This window comes from Rhinopithecus roxellana, chromosome 14 (genome assembly GCF_007565055.1).
Source record: "Rhinopithecus roxellana isolate Shanxi Qingling chromosome 14, ASM756505v1, whole genome shotgun sequence".
In the NCBI taxonomy this organism is placed as follows: Eukaryota; Metazoa; Chordata; class Mammalia; order Primates; family Cercopithecidae; genus Rhinopithecus; species Rhinopithecus roxellana.
In genome coordinates, this window is record NC_044562.1 from 56131311 (window position 1) to 56147402 (window position 16092).

At 49.1% G+C, this 16092-nt stretch overlaps 1 protein-coding gene across 1 annotated transcript; it reads left to right on the forward strand.

Annotated features, from left to right (window-relative positions):
• The first annotated feature begins 162 nt into the window (after nt 1–162).
• Nucleotides 163–14104, forward strand: LOC104665968 (SH3 domain and tetratricopeptide repeat-containing protein 1-like). The gene is given in 5 exon segments (XM_030916115.1): nt 163–205; nt 5028–5069; nt 6809–8470; nt 11986–12104; nt 13553–14104. Coding segments are annotated over 5 exon segments (1917 nt in total). The 3' UTR covers nt 13604–14104.
• The last annotated feature ends 1988 nt before the right edge of the window (nt 14105–16092 follow it).

Consider the following 16092-nt stretch of genomic DNA (forward strand, 5'->3'; position numbering starts at 1 on the left):
ACTTGGATGCATCAAGTATTTTCCCTACACCTTCAGAAATATCCCTGATTCTCTCAGTCTCTATAAAGTTCTTCCTTGTTCCCCATACATCATTATGTTCATCCTGCCTCTTTACCTCTGTTTCCCTGTCTATTTTCTCTCTTATTGGATTGTTAGAGAATAATGGAGGAGGAGGGAGAGAAACAGAAGAGATATAACAAGTATGGTATAGGGATCGTGTCTCCACATATGACTTTGCAAAAAGCTATTTCTTATATCTGTGTAGTTTTTGGGAGAACTTTGGACTTCTCAGTAGAAAAATAAGACCTAAACTGCATGCTTCTTAACTTTTTGGAGTAGGTCACAAAATTCCCTTGCAAAATTAAAGGAAGTTGTGAACTTGCTACCCAGAAAGCTGTGCAGCTGCAAGCTTGTCCAATTTGCATAGAACAATTCCTGAAGCCCTTCCCTGGAGGAATTTGAGAGCCAACATGCTGGGGATGGAGGCGTCTTTATCAGGGTTCTCTGCATATTTTAATCTTGGGTAGAAAGTATGGAAAAGTATGGGATACATGTGGTTTGATGCCAGAAGGACGTTGTGAACTTGACGTGGACTGAGAATGTTCAGGTGCAACAGGCGCCCCGGCTTCATTAAATGAGACTTCTCCATCTCCCTGCCAGGCACGCACAGGTGTATGGCCACATTTTATGTGTTATCCTTATCTAGAGTGCACCTTATCATCATGCTTAAAGTTACATGATGATATTCTTCCTCGTAGAGTAGGTCCCAAACCGCATTCAACACAGAAATGTACTATTGCTATTATACATAGAAAGTGCTTTCATATACCAAGTAGGAGAGCAGTCCTAAAATCTGGGCTGGAATCACAGAAGGAAGGCTTTTGGAAGCAACAGATTCCCTAGTCCAAACTGGTTTTTGATGAACCTAGAAACAGGACCAAGAGAAGCGAATTTGCCTAAGGCCCTGACAGTGTCTCAAGGTAGCATTTGAACCTAACAGTTTCTTGACCTGTTTCTTTAAATGATTAGTCATGCTTCCTCTGATTCCTATATAAATGTATTCCTCATCCATTCTTTGTTTCAGTGAATTATTGCAGTGCTACCATCTAACAGTATTTGAGTCAAAATGTGGCAGTGTTTATCCCTTTCCAAGGTTTTTAGTTGCACACTTTTTCAAAGTTGTGCTAACAGTTTCTTGTTGGTTGTAAGGTGTCCTTTCAGAAGCCAATTGTGTGGTGTATTTATGTTGATTGTTAGAGGTAGTTTGGTTAGAACCTACTTTGAGTGGCTGGTGTGGGCCTGGGGCACAGTGACAACTGCCTGCTTCATGGGCAGAGATGAAGTAATTGCTTCCTGGGAAGTACCATCCTCCTGGCCACACTCTCCAGCCCATTTCGGTTGTGTTGGTTTCCTTGGCATCTGCACCTTTCTGGCTTCATGTGAGTCTCGTTTATTTGAGCATATGACTTTAGGTTGTGGGGAAGAATGGCCATTTTAGCACAGAGATGCACACAAAGGAACAACTGGCTAAATGTGAGTGAAGACATTCTTAGGGGGGTTTCATTTCTTTTATTCTGTAACAGGCAGTCTGGGAAGCATTCTGGACACGTGGCCTGCGCTGTCACAGTTCCTCCTTGCAGGATCGCAGATGTTTGGACATTGTAGTGATAACCGTTATCATTGAGAATGTCATTCTCGCAGGCTCTAATAAGTCCGGATTTGTTCATTGTTAATTTGTTAAAGACAACTGTATTTCTAGCCAAATCCATGTTAGACGTTTCTCCTGGCAGTGTTGCTGGGGCTATTCCCGTGGCTTAGTCTTAGGGAAGCACACGCCTTTGAATACTGCTGAAGCTGTGAGTACCCAAAGCGCACCGGAGTACTTTTGTCATATGGGGTGTTAGTCACTGATACACGTCTCAGTCAGACCTGATGGATTCTTGACCCCTTCCTTTTTTAATTTTTTAATTTTAATTTAAAGTTTTGTTTTTTAAGAGCACAACCCCTCAGGTGGCCACCATGAATCTCTGGTGTTTTCAGTTGGTTGAAGCCTATTTGCTGTCTCTGGTTCAAACATATTCGAAGCCTGATGATGCTTCCCTCGGTTGTTCTTCTGCTGTGTGACCTCCGCGGTCACACCCTCCGCGGGGTTCAAGACTGTCAGAGCTGGGAGCCGCCTTCACAACTACCAGGGTTTCCGGAACCTCCTTTATCTAGCCCTGGGGATGGAAGAGATGTCATCGGGGTGGAGGCTTATTAGGTTTACATGCCATTGATAACGAATGAGGAGGTTTTCTTTTATATAAGGGGAGCTACTTATAATGTGCTTTAGTAGGGTAAAGAAGCTTTTGAGGTTTGCTTTCTCTGGAAGGATAATTTGTGATCCTGCCCTTGCTTTCAACAAAAATATAATTTGCATACCAGTGCATGTTGTATTACTGAGCACTGGCTGACAAATGTTCTTAAGTCGTCATTCACTCAGCCACTGTTTCTTGAATGTCATATGTGTGCCAGCTGTAGTAGGAACTTGCTAAGGCTCTAGGACTAACCCTTATGGAACGGGGGTCCTGGGGGAAGCAAATGCATATAACTATAAACGTTTGTGGGGATATCAGAGGGGGTGACTATTGGTGCAAAACCTCATTCATTCATTGTCCCATCTAGGAGGTTTTGTGTCTTAGCAGCGTGTTCCATGGTAACACATTCCTGTATCAAAATATTCATCATATTATTTTGAAATTCTCTGCTTAGGTATGTATTTTCCCCACTAAGTTTAGCACTGGTTAAGGACAGGCTATGGGGTATGTAATATATGTACACACACACATATATATATTACCATTGTAAATATACAATATATATTTATATACACACATATATATTTCTCCCTCTCTATATATACACACAACACACACACACATATATATACACACACACATATATATGAAATACACACACACACACACACACTTCTGCCAAGCACAGAAAGTCAAAACTAGGCAAGGGTTCTTTTAGGGTTCATGAAAAAATAGATGTGCTTAGTTGAGAGCGTCCTTAAGTTGGCAGGGGAAAGACAGGATGGATTCACAAAGGGAGATAGTTTTTTTTTTCTTTCTCCTTTGTTTAACTCTTGAATTCGAAATAATCCAGACTTACGGAAAAGTTGCAAAAATAGTACAGAGAATTCCCATATGGTCTTCCCTCAGGTTCCCCAAACATTTCACCCCATTTGTACTTTCTTTTTCTCTCTCTGTAGATATAATTTTTTTTTTTTTTTTTCTGAAATGTTTGAGAGTGGAAGGTAGAATGCAGGGCAGGGTGAAAGGTGGAAGGAGAGAGGAGGGTTGGAAGGCTTTTTTTTTTTAACCTTCTGAGATGGAGTTTCGCTCTTGTCACCCAGGCTGCAGTGCAATGGCACGGTCTCGGCTCACTCTAACCTCTGCCTTCTGAGTTCAAGTGATTCTCCTGCTTCAGCCTCCTGAATAGCTGGGATTACAGGCACCCACCACCATGCTCGGCTAATTTTTTGTATTTTTAGTAGAGGGGTTTCACCATGTTGGCCAGGCTGGTCTTGAACTCCTGACCTCTGATGATCCACCTGCCTTGGCCTACCAAAGTGCTTGGGATTACAGGCATGAGCCACTGTGCCTGGCGATTGGGAGGCTTTTGCAGTAACCCAGAGCGCTATGATGAGGGCTGGACCTGGTTGGAAATGATGAGGAAGGTGAGAAGTGGTTAGGTCTGGCATATATTTTGAGAGTTTAAATGGGTTGGATGGCAAGAGAGAGAAAAATAAGTTTTAAGGATGATGTCAAGGATTTTGGACTGAGTAACTCGAAGACTAGAGATGCTGTTATTGGGATGGGGAAGATTATGGGAGGAGTGGGTTATAGCAGGGGGAATCAAAAGTGCATTTTGGGCATGCTAACTTTGAGGTCCAAAAAGAGATGTCAAGAAGTGTTGGCCGGACACGGTGGCTCACGCCTGTAATTCCAGCACTTTGGGAGGCTGAGGCAGGCAGATCACCTGAGGTCAAGAGTTCGAGACCGACCTGATAATTATTAAAATCGATCATTGATGTTTACTAATTAATCATATTATTGCTGCTAATACCACAGGGGGTGTACACCTACCTGTGATGTTGTTCCTAATATCCAGGGACAGGGGACATGATCTTAGTTTTAATATCGCAGTAGGTGTACACTCACGCTGTGACACTGATCCTAATCTCCAGGGGGTAGAGTATGACATGACTCCCTACATAGCAATGAACAATGCTCCTAATATTCACAGAAGAAGCGTATGATATTACTCCCAATATCACAGGGAGGGTACAGCTCTTCTGTGTTATAGTTCTAGTATCCGGAGGAGGAGAGGATGATAATAGTTCCAGTATCACAGGCTGTGTTCACCCACCCTGTGATATTGTTATGAGTTTCCTGGAAAGGATATGACTCCCCATAGAGCAGGAGGCGTACATCCAGCCTGGGATATTGTTCCTAATATCCATGGAGAGGAGAGGCTGATATTACTCCCAATATGGCAGGGGGTGAACATCCACCCTGTGATATTCTTCTTAATATTCCAAGGCCGAGAGGTTGATATTACTCCCAGTATCACAGACACTGTACACCCCCGTGTGATACTCTTCCTGATATCCGGAAGGGGAGAAGATGGTATTAATCTCCATATCACAGGAGGTGAACACCCACTCTGATATCTTTCCTAGTATGCAGGGTGAGAGGGGATAATATTATTCCAATATTGCAGAAGATGTACACACCCCCCCATGATATTGTCCTTAATATTCCAAGGCACAGAAGATGATATTACTCCCAATATCGCAGAAAGTATACACCCCCCAGTGACGTTGTTCCCATGATCCAGGAGGGAAGAGGATGATATGACTTTCAACCCCTGCACCCTGCAATGCTCTCACCCTGCAACACCGACACCCAGCTCAACCTGACATGGGACCAGAGGTGCTGGCTGGGGGTGTTGATTGCTTCTCTTTTCTCCCTTGCCAGACTCAGTAGAGGAAGCTGAGACTGAGCAGCCGCAGGAAAAAGGTGGGTTTTGCAAGTGGCTCAGGCTTCCTCTGGTTATGAGCTGGGCCTTGGGGTAACGCCGGGGGAGGGGACAGAGCTAAGTAAGGTGGGCATTGGATGCGGCTGTCACCCCTCTGTGGTGCCCGCTGGGGGCTTGGGGGACGTTGACTGAGGTGGGCCTGAACCTCTCGTCTACTCTGACACTGCAGGCTGTGGGGTCCCACACTTCTTCCAATGAACATGCTGGCCCCCGCCTGGTCCCCGACCGAGATGGGGCATCCTTTCCACTGCAGGGGCCCACATGGAGCTGTGGGTTCCTTTCTCATGACCTGGAGAAGCTGCAGCTAGCCCTGTGCTCTGCCTCAGAGATGGGAGGCCACATTGCCCTCAGCAGGTAGCAGAATTCAGAGCCTTAGGTTGCAGAGGCCTCAACTGAGGTCCCCGAAGGGTCTGCTCTTTCCTGAGGGGCTGATTCAGGGAAGCCCTCCCATCTCCGCTCTGGGGCTCTGTCTCCTCCCCTCACACAGGGTCCGCATGTGGACAGCCTGGTGATGTGGACGCACCAAGGACCCTTGGAAGTTCCCTGGGAATGGGATCCATCCCAGTACATTGGGGATGCAGGCACAAGGTCCCAGAGGAGGCCTGGGAAGCCAGTGGGGAAGGGAAGGCTGTAGTAGGTTTAGCCTCGGGGAGGGGGTGGTTCCACCCTCTGCCAAAGTCCCTGTAGCAAGGGCACGTGGCTCTCCAGCTGCCCCAGAGGCCAGGGTAGTGGCTGGGAGGCGCTGTGTGTCTCTGCCGGGTGAGGGAGATTTCTTAGCTAATCTAGTGAAGTCAAGTCAGACATTTACCTCTAAATCATATTTATTTATTTTTTAATTCCAAGGCTTTACAGATGAATAAGGAGACAGTTTGTATTGAAAATAGTTTTTACATGTGAGCTTGAAAAAGAGTCTGTTTAAATCTAGTTTTTTCCTTCCCTGTAATGCCTTCTTTCATCCCAGGTTTTCCAACAGGAAATGCGCTCATTTGCTCACCTCTGCGAGGGGGCTTTGGCTAGGAATCCACCAAAGTCAGCAGGTGCCAGTGGGTTGCTGGAGCAGTCCGCCCTTTGTTAACCCTTTAGTAACTGTGGGCTTCAGGTTTTCAGACCATCCAAGGTGAAGGTGGCCACAGGGGCCTGGAAGCTTTCCCATCCTTCCTGCAGGGATGGTCCATTTCCCTGCACGGAGCTTGGTACCTGGGTACAACACCCCTGTCCTGTGCCGTCGGTGGCTTTACCAATTTTGCATAGCAGCTTTTGAGCTGATCAATAGCTCTGATTGGCTGTTGAGGATTTCATGGATTCCTGTACCCCACCGGGGGGCCCAATATGCTGACAGAAGTTACATTTGTAGTTGTAGTGCTGCATATACATGGGTTCAGTTAGAAGGCTTTGATTCTTTCTAAAGGGAAAGGCATCTCTGAGGGATCGCTGAGCTGCCATAGTCTCCTCAAACCATGCTGTCAGGTGGGCGACAAAGCAGGACAGGAGGGTGATTTCGTAGGAGAGTCGGGCCATGGGCCTGCGTGTTCTCTCTGTCCCCATAGTGCCGGAGTTCCTAGGTGCTCCAGGCCCCGGGTTTGTGTTGCACATAATTCTGAAGGGCTCATGGCAAGCTGCACCAGGGACACAGAGGGCAGGGATGCGGGGACCCTGCCCCCAGCAGACCAAGGACTCACTGCTGGACTCTAATCTGTCTAGGTATTTTTTTGACTTGCAGAAATACCGCCACTTTGCCTGGGCCTGGAGCCACAGGAGACCCTTCCAAAGGTGAGGAATGTTCTGGAACAATGCAAGGCCTGCCCAGGCTGCCCCCAGGAGCCAGCGTCCTGGGGTCTCTGTGCGCCATCCAGCAACGTGAGCTTGCAGGACCCCAAGGAGCCCTCCTTCTACTTGGAAGCTGAAGACGACTGGGAGGATTCAGAGTCCCTGAGCTCACGGCTGCTGTTCCTGAACACCTCCGGATACAAGGCCAGCTTCCGTGGCCTTTACAACGTGGTGCTGCCATGGCTGAGCGGCATGTTCTGCAGCTTTAGCGACGAGGAGGAGCTGACTGGGCGCCTGGCACAGGCCCGAGGGGCGGCCAAGAAAGCTGGCCTCCTCCTGGCCCTGGCCAGGCTCTGCTTCCTCCTGGGGCAGCTGTGCTGCAGGAGGCTCAAGCTGTCCCAGGCCCGGGTGTACTTTGACGAAACACTGGGGACCCTGGAGGGCAGCTTCAGGGACCTGTTCCAGGTGGTGGCTGTGTACGCCAACCAGACCAGCATTTACCGGAAGCAGAACGGGGAGAACTGTACACAGGTGGTTCCCAAAGCCATGGCCCTGCTCCTGGGGATGCCCGGCCACATCTGCAGCACCGAGGCGGACGGGGAGCTCCTGCAGCTGGCGCTGCAGTGGGTGGTGTGTGGCCAGAGCCTGCAGGCCAAGGTCCGGGCCTGCTTCCTGCTGGCCAGGCACCACGTGCACCTCAAGCAGCCCGAGGAGGCTCTGTACTTCCTAGAGCGGCTGTTGCTTTTGCACAGGGACTCAGGAGCCCCAGACACTGCGTGGCTCTCAGACTGCTCCCTGCTCCTGGCTGACATCTACAGCCACAAGTGCCTGCCCCACCTGGTGCTGAGCTGTGTCAAGGTGGCCTCATTGAGGACACAGGACTCGCTGTCCAGCTCGCTGAGGAGCGTGAACCTGGTGCTCCAGAACGCCCTCCAGCCCCACAGCCTCCCCACCCAGACTTCCCACTACCTCACGCGAGCGCTGGCCTCCCTAACCCCGGGCACAGGCCAGGCTCTGCGTGGCCTTCTCCATGCCAGCCTGACCCAGCCGTACAGCCACCATGGCTACCACGGTCCGGCCATCATCTTCATGACGCAGGTGGTGGAAGCCAGTGCTGTTGCCGGAGTCTGTGCCATCGTGGACACCCTGGTGGCCCTGGCCTGCCTGCATGTGCTTCATGGGCAGAGCCTGGTGGCCTTGAACATCCTGCAGTGTGTCCAGGATGCAGTGGTGGCCAGCGAGGACCAGGAAGGTGTGATTGCCAACATGGTGGCCGTGGCTCTGAAGAGGACGGGCTGGACAAGGCAGGCAGCCGAGGGCTACTACCGCGCCCTATGGGTGGTTTGGGACCTGGGCCAGCGGAGGAACCAGGCAGTGGTGCTGGCCAACTTCGGGACCCTGTGCTTGCACGCGGGTGCCAGCAGGCTGGCCCAGCACTACCTCCTGGAGGCCGCGCGTCTGTTCTCGAGGCTTCCCTGATTGGAGTGTGGCCGGGACTTCACCCACGTACTCCAGCAGCTGGGTCACCTCTGCAACCGCCAGGGCCTGGCCCAGCAGTGCAAGGGCTACTATGAATGGGCCCTTCTGGTCGCCGTGGAGATGGACCACGTGGAGAGTGAGTGCCCCAGTTCCTCTTGTGCGCCTTCTGGGGCCACTCGGGTCAGGTCACACCTGGGGTTTGTGATTCGGAAACAAGTGGTGGTTTTTCCACCATCGAAAGTGCTGAGTCATGACCAGCAGCAGATGTTGGCAAGCGCCCTGGAGACAGGCCATTCCCATGCAGGGCCAGGCCCTTTGTGCCCTACTGGGGCAGCCAGCTCTTTCCGGTTTGCTCAGGGACCATCCTGCCTTGAGCACGGAAAGTCCTGCATGCTGGTAATCCCTGGTCATAACCCTGGGATCAAGGCAGGCTCTGCTGAGCTGGGACTTGGGGCCCCTCCATGAGCCAGGCCCTGAACGCCAGTTCTTGTGCCTGTGTTATCTGCTTGGTATCTCGGCAGCCCTGCGCACCTGTCATCCCACTTCACAGAGGACATGGGGCGAGTGATTGCCCAAAGCCACAGAGCAGTTCATGCAAAAGCAGCTCGTGCAGAGTGTGCCAGGCCCCACCCACAAATGGAGCTTGTGGGGTCCTCGGGAAGCAGGTGCTGAGTGTGGGAACGTGAGCTTCAGGCCAGAGAAGCCACAAAAGAGTGAGTGGCATGATGGCGGGGCAGCACTTGGCCCCGGGTTAAGGAAGCCTCTTTAGTCTGGGACCAGAGGGTTGAGAGGATTTAGTCAAGTAATAGGTGTGGATACGGGGCTGGTGGTGGGGGAGGGGCTGGCGGTGTAGCCTGTGTGAAGGCCCAGGGGTGAGCGAGTGGGGGTGAGTGAGCAGGGATGAGTGGGTTGTGAGTGGGGGTGAGTGAGTGGTGGTGAGTGAGCTGGGGTGTGATGGGGGTGAGTGAGCGGGAGTGTGAGCGGGGATGAGTGGGGATGAGTGAGTGGGGGTGAGTGAGTGGGGGTGAGTGAGTGGGGCTGAGTGAGCGGGAGTGTGAGCAGGGATGAGTGGGGTGTGAGTGGGGATGAGTGGGATGTGAGCGGGGGTGAGTGAGCAGGGCTCATACAGGGAGGTGCAGAGTTGGGAGTGGGTGGGTTGCGTGCTGGATGGTGAGAAGCTCTTCTGGAGAGCTAAGCAGGGCCTGGGGCCTCAGGCTGTGCCTTGGCCTTTTTCCTAAGAGCACTAGGGAGCCATGGAGTGCTATCGAACAGTCACTGCACACTGAGCAGTAAACGGACAGTAGGTGGGCAGGGCTGTCCGAAATCTAGGCCGCAGAGAATAGATGAGGAAGTTGAGTCCAGGGAAATGGCTGAGACAAGGGATACTGTTGAGTCCCCTCTGCCTTGCAGCGCTTTGTCATGGCACAGTGAGATCACTCAGAGGTGCCTCCTGTGGCCTGGACCAGAGCCCCAGGGGCTGTGACCAAACCTGCCCATTTCCCAGCACAGGCCTGGCACCCACTCCTGGCCCTAGGGGGGATGAGATTTTGGAAAGGACCGTGTGAAGGGGCCCCGGTCCCACACATCTGCCCAAGGAGGGGTGGGGGGTTCATACCTAGGCTTCTTCCCCAGGGGCATTCTCTGACTGGAAGGAGACCCTCCAGGAGCCCAGCGCCCCAGCCCCCACTGCAGCCTCCGGTGGCTCCTGGCACAATAGCCTGTGGCACCTCCTCCTACGAGGCCCTTCCCGGGGTGCTGGGGGATTCAGACTTGGAAATGCAGGCCAGGGAATAGAGATCATGCTTCCTTGTCTCCCCACCCTGCGCTGAACCGTCGAGGAGACCGAGGGTGGGGTTGATACCCCACATGCTTACTTGGGGTCATTTTTTTAGTCACTTTCGGTAGTTTTTGTCCTTCTAGGAGTTTGGCTGTTGTGTCTAGATGGTCTGATTTGTTGGTGTACAATTGTTCGTAGTGTTTTCATGGAATCCTTTTGTTTCTGTCAGGTCGACAATATTTCCTCTTTCATTTCTGATTTTAGAAACTTGGGTTTGTCATTGTTTATTTATTTATTTTTATTACAGATGGGGTCTCATCATGTTCCCCCAGACTGGTCTTGAATGCTGGCCTCAGCGATCCTTCCTCCTCGGCCTCACAAAGCGCTGGGATGACAGGCGTGAGCCATGGTGCTCAGTCTCTGATTTGAGTCATTTGTGTCCCATCTTTCTTTTCTTGGGCAGTCTGGTGAAAGACTTGTCAATTTTGTTATTATTTTCACAAAACCCACATTTTGTTCTGTTGACTGTCTCGTTTGTTTTTCCATTCTCTGTATTTTTCCTTCCCATTTCCACTCTCACGTGTATTATTTTTTTTCCTTTTATTCACTTTGGGTTTAGTTCATTTTCTAGTTTCTCAAGGTGGAAGGTTAGGTTTTTGATTTGAGATTTTTCTTCTTTCTTTGAATTTACACATTGACAGTGATAAATTTCCCTTTCAGCACTGCCTTAGCTGCGTCTTGGAGTTTTTGATACGCTGTGCTATTTTTTTTTTTTTTTTTTTTAGGTTTTGTTCCATTGCCCAGGCTGGGGTGCAGTGGTGCAATCTTGGCTCACTTCAACTTCTACCCAGGTTCAAGCTATTCTCATGCCTCACCTTCCTGAGTAGCTGGGATTACAGATGTGCACCACCCCACCCGGCTAATTTTTGTATTTTTTTATAGAGACGAGGTTTCACCATTTTTCCCAGGCTGATCTCAGACTCCTGGACTCAAGCGATCCTCCCGCCTTGGCCTCCCACAGTGCTGGGATGACAGGCATGAGTCACTGTGCTGGCCCGGGCTGTGCATTTGTTTGCATTCTTCTCAAATTAGTTTTCAGTTTCCCTGATGGTCTCTTCTTTGACTCACTGGTTGTTTAGGAGTGTGTAATTTCACATATATTTGAATTTCCCACGTTTCCTTCACTCTTGATTTGCAGTTTCATGAAGACTGTGTATTCAGCTGTCGTTGGGGGGCGTGTGTGACACATGTCCATTCGGCGTACCTGGTTTCCGGTGTTAATCTTTGGAATGTTTCTGACACTAGAAAATCAGAAGCTTTCCACTGTTCCCAGCACCGTGGCTTTGGGAGAGGCCAGTGAGCCTATGGTTTTGGAGCCTGGTTGCATGAGAGAAGCATGTGTGGGAACACCAGGGGCTGGCTTTGAACCCCATTCCCCCAACATGATGCCATGTGTGGCAGACATGACGCTTGGCTTTGCTCTCTCAGGGTTCCATCTGCGACAGGGGCTACTTGTGCCCCTGGCCTCATCAGCTCAGGCTGAAGGCGGCCCTGGTCCTCGCCAGAGGGACTTCGTGAAGCAGAAATAGATGGCCTGGTGCAGGGGCCGAGCCTGGTCAAGACCTCGGCCCTGGGAGTTGTAAAGAAGGCCGGCCTCTACCATGAGCATCTGCACTAAGCTGTTCCCATGTCACAGTGTGCTCGGTGTCTGCCCTTGTACAGGTACATGGCCTGTCTGAGCTCAGGCTCCCCGCCTATGGGGCCCAGGTTCACAGAGGTGTGAAAGAGACAAGCACAGCGCAGGGGCCTCCGAGCCCAGCCAGCCTCGCTTCGATGCTGGGAGGCTGACGTCTTCCATTTTGTCTTCTGCCCAGGCCAGCTGCGGGCCGTCCAGTGGCTGTGCTACTTCTACAGCGTCTTCATGCCCAGCGAGGCCCAGTGTGTCATCTACCACGAGTTCCAGCTCTACCTGGCCCGCAAGGTGACCGACAAGGTGCTGGAGGGGGCAGCTCCTGGAGACCATCAGTCAGTTCTACCTGTCCCTGGGCACCGAGCTGTGAGGGCTGGCTTTGCAGTGGTGGGGGTGTGGAGGGGGGCAAGGGGGTTGGGGGGCAGGACAGGGAGGGGGGCACAGGGAAGCTTTGGGGGGGCAGGGAGGGGGGCACAGGGAAGCTGGTCCAGGGCCCCATCAGCCCCTTTCCTTTGGATCATTTGGTTCCTTGGCATCAGATGCTTTGAGCTGGTGGGTCTGGGGTCGTCCCAGGGCTGCTGCTGGCTCGTGAGTCCCAGCTTGAACCTCCCTTCTTGGGTCAAAGGTCATCTCAACCCCAGCAGAGGCAGTAAGTGCACTCTGGGCTGTTCTTCCTACTATGGTGGCTGAGGAAGGTGGACAGAGTGGGTAGGGAGAGAGGGTCTGGGCTGAGGAAAGAGCAGGCTGGGCCTGAGGTTGTCGGGTGCCTGCATGGGCCTCTGGGCAGCACCAGGATCTGAAGGGACCAGAGGACAGGCCAGTGTGCCATGTGTGGGGCCTGTGACTCCGAGTCAGCAGAGAAGATGCCTGAATTATATCCTGATAGGTGCACCCTGACTTTGAAGTTGAGGACACCCGAGGCATGGAGGTGGGGTGGAGGTGGGGGCAGAGCAGGGGATGGGGAGGGAGCCTGTTCCGGTCCAGGTCAGAGGTGGTGGCTTGGCCTCAGTGGCTCCAGATGCAACGAAGAGTCAAGAGAGACTTTTCTGAGGGACTTAGATGCTGGGGTGGAGGAGAATTGCAAGGCTTCAGCCTGAGCCCCTGGGTAGATGGAGTCACCAGGAGCTGAGGTGAGGAAGATTGAGCTTCAGCTCAATTTTTTTTAGGTTTTGTTCCATTGCCCAGGCTGGGGTGCAGTGGTGCAATCTTGGCTCACTTCAACTTCTACCCAGGATTGAAGTAGTGGGGGATTGTGCGGGGTGCAGAGGCCTGAGCTCAGTTTGGCCTCTGCAGATTTGAGATGCCCACTCCATGCACAGGCAGAGACAGCAGGGAAGGGGAAGAGGCTGCAGCTCAGGTAGCCCTGAAATGTGCAGCCCGACATGCTGGGGCACTGGGTCATGGTGCCCTCATGGCTGGGAGCTGCTTCCCTCCTGGGATGCCACAACTCCTTTAGGGCACATCCGCAACTCCTGCACTCACCACAGAGGGGAAGTGGGAAGGGCCTCTGTCCCTAGGCATGTTCTCCTTCACCTTGTCCTAAGCAGGTCCCAGGCAGCACCTCCCCTTCCAAGTGGCTCCCCTTGGCCCCTGCCCCTAGTGTTCACAGCCAGACCCTCGAAGGGGGCTGGACTCAGCGGCTCACTTCTAATGAATAGAACCAGGCAAAAGAGATGGCGGTCTCTCCTGAGATTGGATTGGGAGGGGCTGCAGGTTCCGTCCACTGGAACTCTCCCCCTGCCTCTTGATAGGTGCTAGTTCTGGCAAAGCCAGTCACCTGCCCAAGGCAGACGGTAGCCTGAAGCTGATGCTACGGAGAGACTGGGGCCTTCAGTCCAACAGCCTGCAAGCAATAGAATTCTGCCAGCAACACAGAAGTGAGCGTGGAAGCAGCTCCTCCCCTGATGAGCCTGAGCCTTCAGAAGACATGGCAGCCCTGAGCAGACACCTGCTGCAGCCGCAGAGAGCCCCTGGGGTAGAGGGCCCAGTGAAGCCTGCACTCCTGGCCCAAGGAGTAATCATTCCTGGGGTATAACTGTGTGCTGGTGTGGGCCACAGTTTGGAGTCATCTGTCAGGGGACAATAAAGAACAAACACACCCCTCAGGTCCTACTGGCTAGAAACTGTAGGATCAGCACGGCATGTAATGTCTGTCAGGCCTCTGAGCCCAAGCCAAGCCATAGCATTCCCTGTGACTTGCAAGTATACGCCCAGATGGCCTGAAGTAACTGAAGAATCACAAAAGAATTGCAAATGCCCTCCCTCGCCTTAACTGATGACATTCCACCACAAAAGAAGTGAAAATGGCCGGTCCTTGCCTTAAGTGTTGATAGTATCTTGTGAAATTCCTTTTCCTGGCTCAACCTGGCTCAAAAAGCTCCCCCACTGAGCACCTTGCGACCCCCACTCCTGCCTGCCAGAGAACAACCCCCCTTTGACTGTAATTTTCCTTTACCTACCCAAATGCTATAAAAGAGTCGCACCCTTATCTCCCTTTGCTGACTCTTTTTGGACTCAGCCTACCTGCACCCAGGTGAAATAAACAGCCATGTTGCTCACACAAAGCCTGTTTGGTGGTCTCTTCACATGGAAGCACATGAGAATATCTTCCTGTTGAATTAGAGGATTCATTGCTAAGGCCAAATATTAAAAAAAAAAAAAAAAAAAAAAGAGTCATAGCTATTCTTTTCCATTTTAGCTACAGGTATATATTAATATATGTTAATTCCCTGACTGACTGAGCAATGGGCTAAACTCATAAGAACAGATGTGTGAGGACTGTCAGTGATCATCCTGACCCAAGCCCTTATATACAAACAAACTTTTGAACAAAATCCGTAACCTTGGGGGTCTTGACACTCTAAATTTTATTGTTTTTAATTAACTATTTTTATTCCCTAAACAATACCTGTTCATCGGAGAGAAAAATGGCATTACCTATACTAAACAAAAGAAAGGAAATAAAATGCTCAGAAACATTTACACATGTATGCAGACTCATACACACACACACTCGCACGCACAGGCTCGCACTGTGTCTAGGCCTGCCTTTTCACTTATTTGTATGTCCTGAACATATTTCCATGTCAGTAGACACTTATCTTCGTAGCGGTAACAGCACTAAATATTATTGTATCGTCTATTTTTACCATTATTTATTTAACTCATCATGTTTGAACTGTTAGGTTGTCTCTACCGTTTTCTCTATTATAGACAATCTGATGACAAATGACCCATCCCCTAATGTTCAATATAAAAATATCAATTGTATAAGGAGATAAGGGGTATTTGGTTGAAATAAAACTAAGTGTGCCCCACCTTCTCCACATGTAAAATGCTCTAAAAAGGCATGAATATAGACATAATGGATACAATAGAGACAGAATAGATATAATAGATATAGTTATAAAATACAGACATATAGATATAATAGATAGAAATAAAATATAGACAAAATTGATAATAGATAGAGGTAAAAATATAGACATCATAGATATAATAGAGGTATAATATATAGACATAATAGATATAAGTGATAGAGGTATAAATATAGCATAATAGATATATAGATAGAGTTATAAAATGTAGGCATAATAGATTTAACAGATATAGGTATAAAATATACACATAAAGATAACGGTATTAAATATAGACATAATAGATTTAATAGATATAGTTATAAAACACAGACATAATAGATATAAGATATAGATATAAAATATACACATAATAGACATAAGGGATTAGGTATAAAATATAGACATAATAGATATAATAGATAATGTATAAGATATAGACATAATAGATATAATAGATATAGGTATAAATATAGACAAATAAAGATATAATAGATATGGAAAAAATATCGACATTATTGAAATAGGTATAAAATATAGACAAAATAGAATAAAAGATATAGGTATAAAATATAGTCATAATGGATATAATAGATATAGGTATTCAAAATAGACATAATAGAATAATAGATATATGTATAAGATATAGACATAATCGATATAATAGATATAGGTATAAAATATAGACATAATAGATGTAATAGTATAGGCATAAAATAAGACATAATAGATATTATAGATATAGGAATAAAATATAGACATAATTGAAATAGGTATAAATATATTCAAAATTGATATAAAGATATAGGTATAAAATATGACATAGTAGATATAATAAATATAGGTATAAAATATAGACATAATAGATATCATAGATATAGATATAAAATATAGACATAATAGATATAATAGGTATAGGTATGAAATACAGAATA